Here is a 16,335-nt window from a genome sequence, read left to right on the forward strand (position 1 = left end):
ATTGTCCTAGGAATAAGTCTTTTTTCCCAGATTGTTGTTTTTTCTCTATGAGGGCCATTGAAAAGCTGTGATCATGAACCTAACCTTTGAGGTGTGGCTGCAAACAAGAGTAAATGAATTCTTAAAAACTCATTCAAGAGTAAAATACCCCCAAGTCATCTTCTATCCTTTAAGAAAGCATTTCAAAATGTAACTTTTTGGTAACTTAATTTTCCTTTCTTTTTCAGTGTTTCACACGGGGATTTGAGTACAAGAAACATCAAAGTGATCATACTTATGAAATAATGGTAATGAAGTTGTAGGAATTTCCCTTCATTTTCAGATTTTATACTGGGTATTAGTCTTTCTTCATCTGCAAGTATCTCCCTTTTCTTTCCCCCATGTCTGAATTAAGTAATCATTGCCCAATAAGCTTTTTAGGATTTTATGGATCTACTAAAGCATTCAAGTCTGAAAATCATTTTATATACTCAGATTTTTGGTTTAATTTAAAAGGAATTTAAAGGAAGTATTCTTTGAGATTTACTATGTAAGGGTCAGAGGTGTGCTGCTTTCTAGGTTCATTTATAAACAGTAAATGTATTGTTACTGTGTTTGGCTAATGGTATTTTTATGTGGTTCATGTGGGCAGTGGTGAGATTTATGTCTGGCACTCTACCTTCTCGGCCTTGGAGAAATTGGTTACCCTTGGAGAGTTAAGTTGTAAAATGAGTATAGGCTGAATGATATAGTAATATGTAAACTCACTTTGAAGAGATAGATTGACTCATAGGCCAGAGAAAGACTTGGCTATAATTTGATTTTTTTGACACCTGTAAAGAAGGAATGAGAGATGGATGGATATTAGTAGTGTCCTTCCAATATCTTGGGAGAAGGAAATGGGAACCCACTCCAGTATTCCTGCCTGGAGAATCCCATGGACAGCTGGCAGAGTCACACAGAGTCAGACACGACTGAAGTGACAGCATGCATTCCAATATCTAGCCAGAGGAGTGGGCACTTTACTAAGCCAAAGTAAATATCTGGTATGCTTGGCAGGCGTGTATACAATACCTCTGTCTGTTATCGGAGCCTATCGCCTGGTTCACCAAGTAGTTTTCTTACATTTGGCCTCCTTTGTTGGTTTTTCTTAAAGGAAAGAATGCTGGTTGGGCATCTTCTTGACAGTAGTCTCACGTCATGGATTAATCGATTGATACTTGTGTAGTTTTCTCTTGCTGCCATAACAACTTATCAAAAATGAGGCAGTTTAAGACAATAGGAATTTATTATCTCAGTTCTGTTGGTCAGAAGACCAATTATGTTAATTGGTTTGTTCCAGATTCCATAAGGCTGAAATGAAAGTGTTGGTCTGTCTGGAGAGAATCCACTTTCAGACTCTTCCCATTCAAGTTGTTGACAGAATTCACTGCCTGGAGGTTGTAGGAGTGATGATAATGTTTCCTTCTTGATTGTTGGCTGGGACTTGCTCTCAGCCTCTAGAGGTTCCTGACCCGCTTTGTCCATATTCAAAGCCACCAACAGCAGGGAGGTCTTGAAGGTTATTGATGAAATACTTGGCCTCTCTGACCTCTCCTGGTTCATGACTCCTGTGCTGAATCTCTCTGACTCTTCTTTCTCTCTTAAGGCCTATGTGATTACAGTGGATTTACCTCCATAATCGCCCTATTTTACAGTCAGTTAATTAGTACCTGGTCAGCATAGTCCCTTCACAGGAATATTTAGTTAGTGTTTGACTAATCAGGGGACAAGAATCTTTGGGGAGTGGAGGGCATCTTTAGAATTCTGTCTACCACAGTGCTGTAGCATGTCTACTTCTGTCTTTTAGAAGTTTGAAAAGGGGAACTCAGCATCTCCAAGTCTTATTTGTGAAGCCTTGAGTGAATTTCTGGGCCTGTAATGCCGAGAGTCAGGTCCTGGTCTATAATGAATTAGTTCAAGATATGCTCCTTGCTAAGAGTTCTTGGCAGCCAACCTTCTGGCCTTCCCCTACCTCTCTCTAAACACCTTCAGTCTTCTAAGTATTTTCTTCACTAATTGTAAGGTTTGGAGTATATTTTTTAATATTAGGCTTTGATTTTTAGATCAGTTATAAGTTCACAGCAAAATCGAGTGCAAAGTACATAAATTTCACGTGTATCCTCTGCCCCCACAAATGCATAGCCTCCCCTATTATCAGCATCCCCCAGCAGAATTGCACATAAATTATCACTGAGGAACCTACATTGACCCTCATTATCACCCAAAGTCCGTAGTTTATATTAGGGTTCACTCTGCGTGTTAACACATTCTGTGGATTTGTGGAAATACAGAACGACATGCATCTACCATTATAGTATCATAAAGAGTAGTTTCACGGTCCTAAAAGTCTTCTGTGTTCTGCCTCCTCATCCACCCCTCCCCCTAACTCCTGGCAACCATGGATCTTTTGGTGACCTCCATGGTTTTGCCTTTTCCAAAATGTCATAGAGTTGGGATCGTATAGAGTACCCTCTTCAGATTGGCTTCTTTCACTAAGTAATATGTATGTAAGTTTCCTGCATGTCTTTTCATGGCTTGATAGCTTGTTTCTTTTTTAGCCCTGAATAATAGTCTGTTGTCTAGATGTACCACAGTTTATTTATTCATCCACCTACTGAAGGATATCTTGGTTGCTTCCAAGTTTTGACAATTAAGAATAAAGCAACTATAGATATCCACATACAGGTTTTTCTTCAGACCTAAGTTTTCAGTTCCTTTGGGTAAATACCAAGAAACATGGTTGCTGAATCGTATGGTAAGGGTATGTTTCATTTTGTAAGAAACTGTCAAACTGCCCAAGTGGCTGTGCCATTTTGTGTTCCCACCAGCATGGAAGAGAGTTCCTGTTGCTCCACACCCTTGCCAGCATTTGGTGTTGTCAGTGTTCTGGGTTTTGGCCATTCTGATAGGTATATGGTGCTGTCTCATTTTAACTTGCATTTCTCTGACAACATATGATATGGAATATATGAAATAAGAATTTTTTTCCCTTTTGTTTCTCTTTTGTTAATTGCAAAATGAATGCAGGATTGGAGGAAGAGTGTGGTCAGAGTAGCTGTGGCTCTGAGTTCATTTCACTAAGGTTATCCCATCTTCAAAAGTTAGCTTTATTCATCCAAAATTCACACAAGAATGCTAAGAAGCAGAATACATATTTATTTATTTGGATTGTGATTTAGTGTACTTTAAGTAGATTGAGGTTATCCTCTGCAGGAAGACTGACCATGAACTCTCTTTAACTGTTCTGGGCACCATGCCTTCTGCCTAATGCTGATGGCACGAAGTTTCTCTCCAAGTCCATCTAACTCTTCAGATTACATCATTCTTTTCTCACCTATTCTACACCCATTCAAACACATTTCAGAATTCTGTTCTTTATTTTATAGCGTGTTTGGAGATTACTAATGCTCTTTTTTTATTCTTCTAGTCTTTACTCCCAGATAAGGAAAAGATGAATCTCCTTCCATAGGAGTGATGACCAAATTTTGGTTTTCTATACATGAAACCACTAAAACCTTGATTTTTTTTTTTTTTTTTTCCATATGAAGCCTCAGAAAACTTTAAATGGTTTTCAGTACTTTTGCCATCTCACAGTGCTGTATTTTTGGAAGTTACTCATGCTGTGGTGGGTGGTGCATTAATCAAGATTTCTGAGTTCTTTGCCTATTTTTGTCTTATAATTCTTAGAACCTTGAACAAGTCAAGGCACCTCTTTTTGCCACACCCTTTATACCAGTGATTCTTAAACTTTAGTGCATAAGAATCACCTGGGAGCTTCTTAATATTAAAGATTCCTAGACCTTGCTATTAGAGATTCTTGTTCAGCAGGGCCAAGATTCGGAGAAGGCAATGGCAACCCACTCCAGTACTCTTGCCTGGAAAATCCCATGGATGGAGGAGCCTGGTAGGCTGCAGTCCATGGGGTTGCTAAGAGTCGGGCACGACTGAGCGACTTTACTTTCACTTTTCACTTTCATGCATTGGAGACGGAAATGGCAACCCACTCCAGTATTCTTGCCTGGAGAATCCCAGGGACAGGGGAGCCTGGTGGGCTGTTGTCTATGGGGTCGCACAGAGTCAGACACAACTGAAGTGACTTAGCAGCAGCAGGGCCAAGATTGGGTTCAGAAATTGAGAAACACTGATTCAACTTTAAGAAAAACTGCCTTTTATGCCCATTTTGCTTTGGTGTAGAAAGTCTTTCTGGTTTATCTTATAGTAAAATTGGTGAGGGCTAATTAATATTAGAAAATACACTTTTATAAATACAGGCTTTTCAACTACGAGTTGTTGTATTTGCCTGTATTTATGGTACTTTCCAGATTGAGTGATTATTTTGAATTTAATACAGATACAAGCTCTGAAATTTCTCATTTGGATCTCATAGTACCTCACGTGAGGCATATTCCTAGTAGGTGCTCAGATAAAATGTATTGCTTATTAGTAATATAATTTGACAGACCACAGAGGTTTTTTTATGTGTGTGTGTCATTAACAGAAGATAGAACAATTTCTAAACACCTGTGTGATTGAAGGATTGCTCTTCTATTTATTTACTTATTTGGCCCTGCCGGGTCTTAGTTGTGGGGATCTTCTCTCGTCGTTGCAGCATGCGAACTCTTAGTTGCAGCATGCCAGCTCCTTGACCAGAGTTTGAAATTGCACCCCCTGTGTTGAGAGCAGAATCCTAGCCACTGGACCACTAGGAGAATTCCTAAAGATCTCGTGTGTGTGTGCGTGCGTGTGTGCTAGGAAGTACTCAGGAAGTGTCCAACTCTTTGCAACCCCATGGATTATAGCCTGCCAGGCTCCTCTGTCCATGGGATTTCCCAGACAAGAATACTGGAGTGGGTTGCCATTTTCTTCTCCAGGGGGTCTTCCCCACCCAGGGATTGAACCCATGTCTCCTGTGTGTCTCCTGCATTGTAGACAGATTCTTCACCTGCTGAGCCACCAGGGAAGCCCAGGCTCTTGTGTGACATTTGTTTTGTTTTGTTTTAACTATTCTAGGTTGGTTACCTTATATATTTATCCTATGGGTTCTTCCTCTCCTTCCTACCCCTCCCTCACTCTTTTTCTTGTTTCATATAGTTTGATTGTTTAAAAACCTGCGTTGTTTGTCTTATAGATGTTCGCGCGGTCTAGATTTTGCCGATTAACATGTTCCTCTGACTTCTACAGAAGTTTCCTACAAATTAGTAGTAACATATATTGGCTATATCAGATTCATTCACCATCATTGTCTAGATTTGTTCATCTAGGATTGCAGAATACATAAGTTCTCTTTTAATTCCATCACTTCTTTTAATTTAGGGGTTAAAATAATTCTGTAAAAAGAAACACCTTACTGAGGTAAAGTTTGTACAGAAAGGCAGGATAAATTATTTCCCTTTGTTACTAGTTTTGAATGTATGAGTTCCTTCTCTGGCATCCTCTAGACATTGAGAATGTTTGGCATGTTTTAAACCTTTACAATTGTTGTTCTCTTTAATGTTCAAAATGTTCCATTTTTGGTTGGTGGGAACCTCTACAAATTGACCTCTGAATCCTTTTGACGTAACCCTTATATTCTTTGAGAGTTTCTTTGCTTTCCAGTATAACAAAATTTTCCAGTCTCATCTTGTACATTTCCTCCCCAAAACTAAAATGAGTCTTTTCTTGAAACAGCCCTGGTTCCTTTAGTGGAAAATTGTACTTAGAGACCGCACACAGGGCACTGGAAGTGTTCATTGTTGTTGGATTAGTCATTTTTTCTAGATCTTTTCATTGAACAGTGTTAGGACAGGTTTTTTTGGGGTTTTTTTTTTTTTTGAAATTTCTTACACAGTTTTTAAAGGTTACACTTCATTTACAGTTATTACAAAACATTGGCTGTGTTCCTTGTGTTGTACAATACATCTTTGTAGTCTATCTTAGACCCAGTGGTTTGTACCTCCCACTCCTTCACCCCTATATTTTACCCCCCACATACATACTGGTAATCACTAGTTGTGCTCTGTATTGGAAATTTTTCTTTTAAGACAAAATACATTATGAGTTCATACTAAAACTTCCATTTCAAATACAAGACCACATGGTTTTACATAACCTCATAGATCACCTATCTTTTTTTCCCCCAAGCCCCAAATCCCACTGTCCAGTGACACCAGTACGGTTACTTGACAGCTTTATCCCACACCACATCAGCGTATACTAATCTCAGAATAACTCTACCAACACTGTTTGAAAACAATAGTTGTCAATCACTACTTGGTTTTTTTGGCAGTTTGTTTTACATTTTAAAGTATATTCTACGATAAATATATAGTCAAATTATTGTGTTTTAAAATCACCTGGGATTGCTTCTTTCTTTGTGATTATGCCTTAAAATTAATCCATAGGTTAATTTGTTACATATTACTTTTGATTCTTGTGATTTTAAAATTTAATGGTGAAAAATAAAAAATAAAAATAAATAAATAAAAATAAAAAAATAAAATTTAATAGTGTACAGTATTTATGTTTTCAAAGTCAGGTCTACAAAAAAGGAATATTCAGAGAGGACCAGCTTTTATCCTTGTCCTTTCCATCCTGTCTTCTCCCTCCCTCCCCAATAGGTAACTTTGGTTCTAATATATGATTTAATCGTGCATTTTAATAGATAGAAATATACACATTTGTATTCCTCTCTTAACTAAATGGGAACACTTATTATTATACTTATCTCTACCTTTGTGCTAAGTTTAAGAAACGTCTTTCTACATGAGCTAAATGGCATTTGTGGTTGATAGTATTTATTGGAGATCCTAATGGTAGAACTGGAGGTGGGGAGTGCGAACAACTAATGAGGACGTTCTTCAGGCGTCTCTCAACACCATGGGAATGACAGCTATCGGACTTAATTTTAATTAGCATTACGTTTGGGGGTGCTGGGTTCTATTTCTCTATCTGTTCTTAGGCAGAACTTTTTCTTCCTCAGACCTCAGATTTTCCTGTTCTTGATCCCAGCTGGACTGCTCAAGAAGAAATGGCTCTTTTAGAAGCTGTGATGGACTGTGGCTTTGGAAATTGGTAAGATCTTGGGAGGAGGGGTTGTCCTGCCCTAGCGGGCTCCAAAAAGACAGTGCTGTTGAATTAAAAGGAGGAACCTCAGAAAAAGGAGGTAGGGGCCGTATGTTGCTTTTCTCTTGACCCATGACTTAGCGACAAGTCCTTTTCCCTTCTACACGTGTTTTTCCAAGGCTGAAATGCCTCACAAGGCTACAGGATGTTTAGTGGTCTGTGACTGACCAGCTTTAAAAGACCACTTTGGACGTATCAAACCACGGAAGGTTGATTATTCCTCTCTGAATAGTGGGGAAGTATAGACTCTATTAGTTATTCTTCCTTTCTGGTTTTATGAACTTTTCTTGGCTATAGATGACCTTGTCATTTAAGTGAGTCAGACTTCAGATTAATGGCCACAGCTTGCCTGAGATTCAAATTTGATAGACTGCCTATTCGCGTTTTCTGGTTTTAGCTTGTATGTACTTGCTTAGTCCTAGCATGGCAGAATTGAACAACGTTCAGTTGCCTTATGAGGTGACACTGCTTAATAATGATACTGCTACTTTTATTTTTACCTTTTTGGAGTACTTTCAAACTGATGATTTCTTTTTATGAACTAGATAGCAGAGGCATTATTGAATATATTTTGTTCATGAAGAATCTGAAGCTTAGGAAGTTAAAAAACGACTTCGTATGACCAAATGTTGCAAGAGGACTCCTAAGTAGCTCTTCCTTGTCCTGACTTCCTAGAGTATATTCTTTATCAGATGTTGATAAAATATATCAACATATGCCTCCCTTATGTCCAGGGCCTTGAAGCAAGAGATTTCAGTTCCATTCATATTTTGCTTATATTTATTAAGCATCATAAAATTTTGTTTACTATGGGAATATCAAAGAAGATAGAAAAAAAGTGATCATTTTCTTGCTAGTCTTCTTTGGCCTAGTTTTTCATTTTTTGTCTAAAAGGGGCTATTCCTCTCTGTACCCCTTCCTTAGCAAAGACCATCGTTTCTCTCTGCACTCTGGGTAAGGCACTGAGCTTGGTGCTGAGGATGCTGGAGCCAAGAGTTATGACAATGTGTCCTGTCTTCAGGAAGCTTGTAGTCTAGTAGGGGAATCAGCATGTATGTACAGTTGGTTGAAGTACATGAATCAGAGTATAGTATGCCTTAGGAGGCAAGTGAAGTGGAGGCACGTGCCTTAGGAGGCACGATACAAGTGAAGTGTCGTGGAAGAGAGGTTGAGAGGGGACTTCGAGAGATTTCACCTCTACCTCTGCATCATCTGGGCCAGGAGTCAGGGTTTGTCAGTACAGATTGAGTGGCTTTAACACTTCGTGTTTTGTGTTCTTAAGCGAGTTTGTTAACCTCTGGGCCTCATTTTTTCCATCTGTGAAACTGAGATAGTAAATACACTACACAGTTAATACTAGCATTTATGTCACTTATGTTGTACATATTTCCAGCTTAGAGCTTGGTCTGTCATGAGAGCTCTAGTAAAGAAATGTTTGTTCACATGAAGTGTTTTGTAAACTATAAAATATGCAAATATAAATGTTCTGGCTTATTAATTATAGCAATTCTTTCAGTAGAGCCTAGCTCACAGGGAAATTCATGGATTTTCTAGTAATCTTCCTTATTTTGGTGGAAAGAAAAGGACTTTTTTAGATATTGGCACCTCTATCATGGAATAGCAGGATTTGAAACATCAGATTATACCAATACTATGTTTATATTTGTCTCACTGTTCTGCCAATAGCTGCATCATATCAGTTTGTGGGTATCAAGTTCCACACATTATATCAGTGGGACTTAAAATATGGAAAGAACAAACCATACTTTGACCATTATGCATAAATGAAAACTCTGCGTCCTTTTCTCACTTCCCACACTCTAGGCAGGATGTAGCCAATCAGATGTGCACCAAGACCAAGGAGGAGTGTGAGAAGCACTATATGAAGCATTTCATCAATAACCCTCTGTTTGCATCTACCCTGCTGAACCTGAAGCAAGCAGAGGAGGCAAAAACTGCTGACACAGCCATTCCATTTCACTGTGAGTACCTCCTTGTATCAGTAAGAGAGTCCAGTATTGAACTCGTTATAATTAACCATCCCAGTATTAAGTCCAAGAAGCAATTTGTTATTTTTGTTCACTTGGTTGTGGCAATTATAACAAATTTTTTTTTTTAATCTCATGTGACTTAGGGACTCATGGGTCTAACAAAACATAACCAAACCCATGATGAATTATAAATGGACATCTTTTCTGAATGACTCCCAGGGCACAAATAATGAGATATGATTATTTTTCTTTCCCCTGCCTCTTTCCTCATACTTTCTGGAGACAGTTTCATAGGTGACTAACTCAAAACCTGGGGCTATCTCCTGTTTGGATAAGCCCTTTGGATGTTAGCACTTTGTTCTCAAATGGCTTAGACCATTTCTTCCTCATGGCAATGCAGTGAGACAGAAAGAGCCAAGTGCTTTGATTTTGCACACAAGGAACCTGAAATTCAGAAAGGTTAAATAATTTGTGCGAGATCCCAGGACTAGTGAGTCAATTCCAGCTCACTCCAAATCCAGTAGGGTTTTTGCCTATCAGTTGGATGGGATTTGTAAATTGATACTGAGAAGGGAGCTGAAGCAGACAGGGTAAATACTTAAGTTCTATAATGCTAAAGAAAAGATCCTTGATTTTCTTTTATATTAGGGAAGTAAAAAGCAGAGGGAATTTTCCATATTTACTTAGAGGATTCCCTAAATCTGTTTCTTTTTTTTTTTTCTTTTCCCTGCCCTTTGTAGCATGTGGGGTCTTAGTTCCCCAACCAGGAATCGAACCCATGTCCCTTGCAGTGGAAATGCAGTCTTAACCACTAGATCACCAGGGAAGTCCCCTTAATTTCTTTTTTAAGAAATCAGTTTGTTTCCATAATACTTTACTTTTTTACTTTCCTTTATAAAAATCTTTTGAATTTTATTTATTCTCTCAGACACTTTCTCTAAATAAAAATATTTCAGAATCTAAGTGAGAATTTTGTGTTACTTTTTTTATGCTAGTATTTTATTAAGTTATTAAGAAAAACTCAAAATTCTTTCAGCTGCAGATGACCCTCCCCGACCTACCTTTGACTCCTTGCTTTCTCGGGACATGGCAGGATACATGCCAGCTCGAGCAGATTTCATTGAGGTAGGAGGAACTTGTTTTTGTTTTGGATGAGGCCGTATCTCTTACCTATAGGTTCCACACCACTAAAAAGCTTTTCAAAACACTGTAATTTGTAGGGCCTTAGGCAGTCTCATTTTCTCCATCTGAGTGCCTTTTCTCATTTGTAAACTTTTTTTTTAGAAAGGTAGAAATTCTTCAGACCAAGAACTTATTTCTTAAGTCCCATTTCCTTAGTAAGTATAGGGTTCCTATAGTCTGATTCTCATTCCACACTTAGAGGGTTCCAAGGTTGTATTGTGTCAGGGGGTTGGGAAACTTTTCTATTAAGGTCCAGATAGTAAATATTTTAGATTTTGTAGACCATAAATTCTCTGTTGGAACTAAACTTTGCCATAATTATGCAAAAAGCAGCATAGATAATAATAGTAAACAAATGAGCATGCTGGTGCACCAGTAAAACTTTATTTACAAAAATAGGCAGTGGGCTAAATTTGGTCTAGAGGCTGTAGTTTGCTATCTTTTGTATTATATTCACAAGTGTATAAAGAATGATGAATGTGTGGAAAAGCTACATGTTCTTGCAGCCATAAAGCCATGTGAATGTAGTCACACGTCTCTTGGTTTACCACCTCATCCACAATTATAGCACTCCTGGAGGTAATTAAAGTTTAGCAAACTATAAACAATTTTGCTGGCCACACCCAGGTCAGCGTTTTGTTTTTGGCAGCTGCTGTTGTAGAGCTCCCTCATAGACACCACCCCTGCAGATTGTACTCATTGAACAGAATATGAACAAATCTACCCACTGAGCTGTATAACCAATATTCTGGAATAAATAGAGTCCTCAGAAGGTGGTAGAAAGGTAGATGAATTAATGCACACAATTTTCTTACCTAAATACTTGAAGGACTAGTCAGAGTGAGATTTTCTTGATTTACATTTTATGAATAGACTACTTTTAGAATCAAATATTTATTCCTGGACTCACAGCTTTCTCATTTTTTTGCTGTCACTATTGCCTGAAAGCCTCTCAGATTTTTCCCATGATTTATTACTTACAGCAGTTATCCTGGCCTTGTACCCCATTCAGTACTTTTTAACAAGTGCTTGTATATTTGCTGTTTGCTTTTAAAGCATGGCTCCTATAAAGGCATTACTCAAAGCTGATGGATCTGAGGTGGGAATTTTTTTCCCCAAACAGGAGTTTGACAATTATGCGGAGTGGGACTTGAGAGATATTGATTTTGTCGAAGATGACTCGGACATTTTACACGGTAACATTTTATTTCAATAAGTGTTTCTATTGATTGCGACCTGTAATGTGACTGTGCTGGCTGCTAGGAATGTAAGAATGAATAAGATAGTCTCCTGCCCCTTATGGGACTGAAAGTATAGTGGTTAAGATGCTGAACATATCATGTTGCCAGGATTTGACCATAATGAGAAGGTCATTTGTGACGATGGTGAGAATGTTGATCATATAATGGTAGTTGGGAATATCCCATCCCTTGGACTATGTGAGCTTTCTTTTAATTGAGACAAGCCTATGCTGAGGTAATTGGTTAAATGGTCCTCACTGCCTCCTTAAAAGAAAAGGAATCAGGGTGAAAACCTGGGACTTCAACAGCAACTACTGATACTAAATGTTCATTGTAATTTGTTACCCCACATTTCCCATAGCAGGGGAAAAGAATGGAAGTTCAAGAGTTTTTAGACCAAGACTGAAAATTTCTTCTTTCTCAGAACTGTTGGATTTTTAGCACTTCTAAATTCTTAAGATTAGCCTGATTTACTAACTCTTGTTATAAGTAAATGCTTAATGTCAGTAGGACTCTTAAAAGTGGATGGTTAGACTTTTATTGGAATATCTTTTTTTCCCTTTCTTTCCATTTTCAATGAACTATGTCTTTAAAATAATCCCAAATCTTCTGTTTCATTTCAGTCCAGAATTAAGGATGATGTATGTAGTAGGTGAATCCCTTGGATTCTATATTTCCTAAACAACATCTTTGTTATTTCTCTTAACTGTATATGCCACGTAGGACGGGCAAGTTAGACTCCTTGTTGATTTATAAATCGAGTTTTCAGGTTGCATTAACTGGTCCTCTGTCCCTTGAAGGGGAAATTTTACTCTTACCTTCATAGAACAGCTGTCTAGGTATTTGTTACACCAGATCTGGGACCAAGAAAGAGTCCTCATAAAAATTTTACCTTTAGAATTTTTTCTCTACATGCTTCTTGAACAGTTTTCTTTGCAAAATTTCATTTCTCTCCTTTTCTCCCACACAACTTCAAGGGAAAGTCAAAGTGACGCAGATTGAACTAAAAGAGGAAAGCTTGAAGGCAAACTACTTTAGTGTTCACTGGAGCCATTGTACTTGTTCAGTCTTCCATGTCAATCTCTGCTTTTCAACCCTGGTAACTCATGTTATTGTCTGTTCTCACCTCATGATGGTGTCCCCTTGAAGGTAGTGTGCAGATTGCCATTCAGTATTTCTCCTCATACATGCCAACTTTAATTAAAATGGTATTATTTCCTGGCTTGTATCATTCTTATCCAGAATGCAAAAAAGCAGTTTTATAAGTATCATTTTTTTAGATGCTATTCAGAGGTACTGAACTTCTGAAAGTCAAAATCTCTAATGTCAATAACGTCTCAACTATGTAAAGGACTTGCTAAATCACATCTCTAGGCCTTAGTCCAAGGTCTTCATTCTTAAGCCTCAACATTATTAAGAAAACTATAGTAATGGTTGGTGTTTCATTTTACTCTGCATTCTTTGTGAAAGCAGGATTTGCAGTTTCTTCTGGTGCATTTATGGTCCTTTCTATAATTAAGTGGGGCAAAGGGAAAAAAAAATCAAAAAGAAGCAATTGATTAGCAAGTTTTATTTTAGTTAGCATTTCAAACCAATAGCATACTTTAGTTATTTGTGTTCTTTCTACAGATTCTGTAGCCTTTTAAGTTACTTGATTCTAATTCATTCAAACTACAACTGAAGCTTCAGTTATTGTTATACATAAGTAGTTTTAATTAAAACTGTAATAATCTCTGCCTCCGCTTTCCCTCCGTGTCTAGTACTGAACTATAAGATGTTTAGATGGGTGCTTTTTGAAAGGTGATGACATCATCGAGAGGGTTGGCAGGACTGGAGATCAAAGGGATGCTTTGTCGATGGCTCTGAGTTCTCATATTCCTCCTCTGGCAGCACGGCCCCACTGTCCAGTGGGGCATATTGCCCTTGAGCTGAGCGGTTTCTCCCAGAACACTCAAGTGCAGGGGCCTAGGAGCCTAAGGAGAGCAGGGAGAAATGAGAAGGAGCTTTATATGCACACCCAGAGCAGAGAGGGGGGCACCTGTTTTCTGCAGATCAGGACAGTGATTCAACCTCGGGCTTGCTTCTGAGTCACTTGGAATCCTGCTTGCTATTTCTTTATGTCCAGGGCCAACAAAGAAGGATGACACTGACTAGTCAGGGTGAATGTCTCCAATGGAAGAGGGTTCATAATTCAGATTGATGTTATTACCATTTCATTATACTATTACACTCTTAATATTACTGAGCATTTATAACATTCCTTTTATATTTCCTCACTCACAACTACTAGAAGGAAGTAAATTGTTTGGCTGGGTTTTGTATCCTGTTGCCAGGCATCTAGAAGACTGGGTGATGCCACCAAGCTCTTCTTCTTTCCCAAGACTTTTGCTATGATTGATGCAATTCGTCTAATAAAGGAGGTTCAAATGTTCCATTATAGAGGCCTAGGACACAATGGAGGAATAGATGGTTACATTCCAGCCATACCAAATATCTTTCAGAACGGGCCCCAAAAGATACTGCCTGTGAAGTAATGTCTGGGGAAGACAGTAAGGAAGTTCTGGGATCGCTAAATGAAACCTCCTCACACTTCATTGAGATTATTGGCCTAGAGAGGGAGATGCAGAAGACCCATAACTCAGTGCCCCTGTGTCACAGGGTGTTGTGAGACGCCAGTGGTGACACACAGCGCATTTCCCTTTTCCTCGGGGAACGTTGCTCCCCATCTGCTTTTATTGGGAAAATCTCTCCTAAATTTGTGGACTGGTCTTTGTCAGAGTTTTCCAGGTGGTAAGCCTTAGCACAGCATCTTCTAATCATTGCCAGCCAGTAACCTGGGCAAGCAGGAGTTGTCATGAGCTCCTTTCTCTGTATTGGGTCTGTGTTCTCAGCACTTCTCAGGATTGCACACCAGAGAAATTTACTCTCCCTCTATTTGGAAAGCTAATGTCAGCAAAACTTCTTGATCAGATACGGGCATGTTCGCCTCCACGCCCCCGGTTTTCTTTCTTTGGTCGTATTGTCAGCCTTTGGTCCTCCCAGGTGGCTCAGGGGGAAAGAATCCGCCTGCCAGTGCAGGAGATGTGGGTTCAGTCCTTGGGTTGGGAAGATCCCCTGGAGCAGTCAATGGCAACCTGCTCCAGTATTCTTGCCTGGGAAATCCTATGGACAGAGGAGCCTGGTGGGCTCTCTGTCCATGGAGTCGCACAAGAGTTGAACACGACAGAGCAACTAAACAGCAGTTTTCAGTCTCAATGGTATTTATGTCTAAACAGTCCTAAGCACAAAGCAGCCAAATCACCATCAAGGGAAAGAAACTGCCAATAGATAGGTGAGTAGGCACAGTGACCAGGCTGGACCTCTGATCTTCTAACTGTTAAAGGCTGTAAATAATGATAATTAATACATACAGCACTCTCTGTTTGCCAGGTACCGTTTAAGTTCTTGATACGTGTGAACTCACTTAATCCTCACAAAGCTCTTTGAGTTGGGCATTCCTATGCCCATTTTGTAGATGGGGAAATTGAGGAGTGGAAATATCAAGGTCAAGTTATAACCTGCAAGTGGCAGAGCCATCTCAAGCTCGTAATACTACTGTGCTTCATTCATCTGTGCTCTTAATACTACTAGACTTACGGTATCTACCATCTTGAACCTTTTTTTTCTTTTTAGATTTCACATTTTTTATAATCTATGACTTAATCACATTCCTGAGAAGTGGAAATAGTCATTTTCCCATTCTGCCTTCAGGGAAATGTACAAAGGAGTGAAGTGACTTGCTTCAGGCTTCCTGGTTGCTGACTTTGACCATGAGGTCACACAGTCATCCTTTTTTCATAGCCCCGATTGTGTCCATCTCAGCCAAAAGCTTCAGGGCAGGGGAATGACTTTTAAGAAGCTTCATTCTGGGGAATACCTGATTCACAGGTTTGTGCTCGTGTGCTTGCTTGATTGGTTTCCCCAGAGTTAAGGCCTCTGAGTTGCTTTTCCTGCCAAGAAAGCAGTAAGTGCCTTCTGTCAGGAAAACAGAAACATGTTGCCAGCTATTTTGAACAGTGTTAGAAATACACTGCAGTGGGAAGGAGCTGCCTCTGACTGCTGCCCACTTCTTGCAATATTTTAAGGCAGCCATTTGGAGACTTTGTTATCAGTCCCGAGTGTAATCACAGGGAGACTAGTCATCCCCCAAGACTGGGATTTCAGAGGCCTGGCAGCAGTGGAGAGGTTATGGGTGGTTTGGGTTGGTTGGTTGGTTTTTAAGGAGCTCTGGGTCTTTGTGTGCCTACTCTACTCAACTCTCCAGTCACTTTTTAAGAAGAGTGTGAACCTGTGATTGTCCTTCATTCAGTGTCTCCTTCTCATTTCTGTTCTGCCTGCTGTGCTGTATCCTCCCTGGGTTTTTCATGCAGTTAAGACCTTATAATCAGTTGTTGCGATCCGAGTGTGCTTCATCAAGACAAGAGAGAGCTTCAGCTGTGAAATTTTTTCCCTGGGAGAATTCCATTTCTCCTTGCATTTGTTGACCTGTGTTCCCTTTCTCCCCTTTGTTCTCCAGAGCTGGTTGTACAAGCTTCCACTACTGAATTGATCAAGCACCAGAACCGTTTATCAGCAGGATTTATTTATAGAGGCTTTTGTAACACAGTCTCTTCAGTTTTTTTTCCTGTTTTAATTCTTTCCCACACAAATCTTAGGAAACAACATGATATGTTAGTATATTAGAAAAATTACAGAACTATTTTGTCAAAATTAGCACTAACCTCCCCACTGGATTTTCTAGTAGTTTGTTTCCTACTGAA

At 39.1% G+C, this 16,335-nt stretch overlaps 1 protein-coding gene across 4 annotated transcripts in view; it reads left to right on the forward strand.

The window, feature by feature from the left end:
- TADA2A (transcriptional adaptor 2A) overlaps positions 1 to 16,335 on the forward strand; it is a 46,235-nt gene that overhangs the window by 13,457 nt on the left and 16,443 nt on the right. For all 4 annotated transcript variants that reach the window (XM_027516916.1, XM_027516919.1, XM_027516918.1 and 1 more), the window contains exons 4-8: positions 228 to 287; positions 6,980 to 7,071; positions 8,947 to 9,104; positions 10,150 to 10,238; positions 11,419 to 11,491. In XM_027516916.1, the coding sequence (XP_027372717.1) occupies positions 228 to 287; positions 6,980 to 7,071; positions 8,947 to 9,104; positions 10,150 to 10,238; positions 11,419 to 11,491 (472 nt within the window). The remainder of the gene's footprint in view (positions 1 to 227; positions 288 to 6,979; positions 7,072 to 8,946; positions 9,105 to 10,149; positions 10,239 to 11,418; positions 11,492 to 16,335) is intronic.

This window comes from Bos indicus x Bos taurus, chromosome 19 (genome assembly GCF_003369695.1).
Source record: "Bos indicus x Bos taurus breed Angus x Brahman F1 hybrid chromosome 19, Bos_hybrid_MaternalHap_v2.0, whole genome shotgun sequence".
In the NCBI taxonomy this organism is placed as follows: Eukaryota; Metazoa; Chordata; class Mammalia; order Artiodactyla; family Bovidae; genus Bos; species Bos indicus x Bos taurus.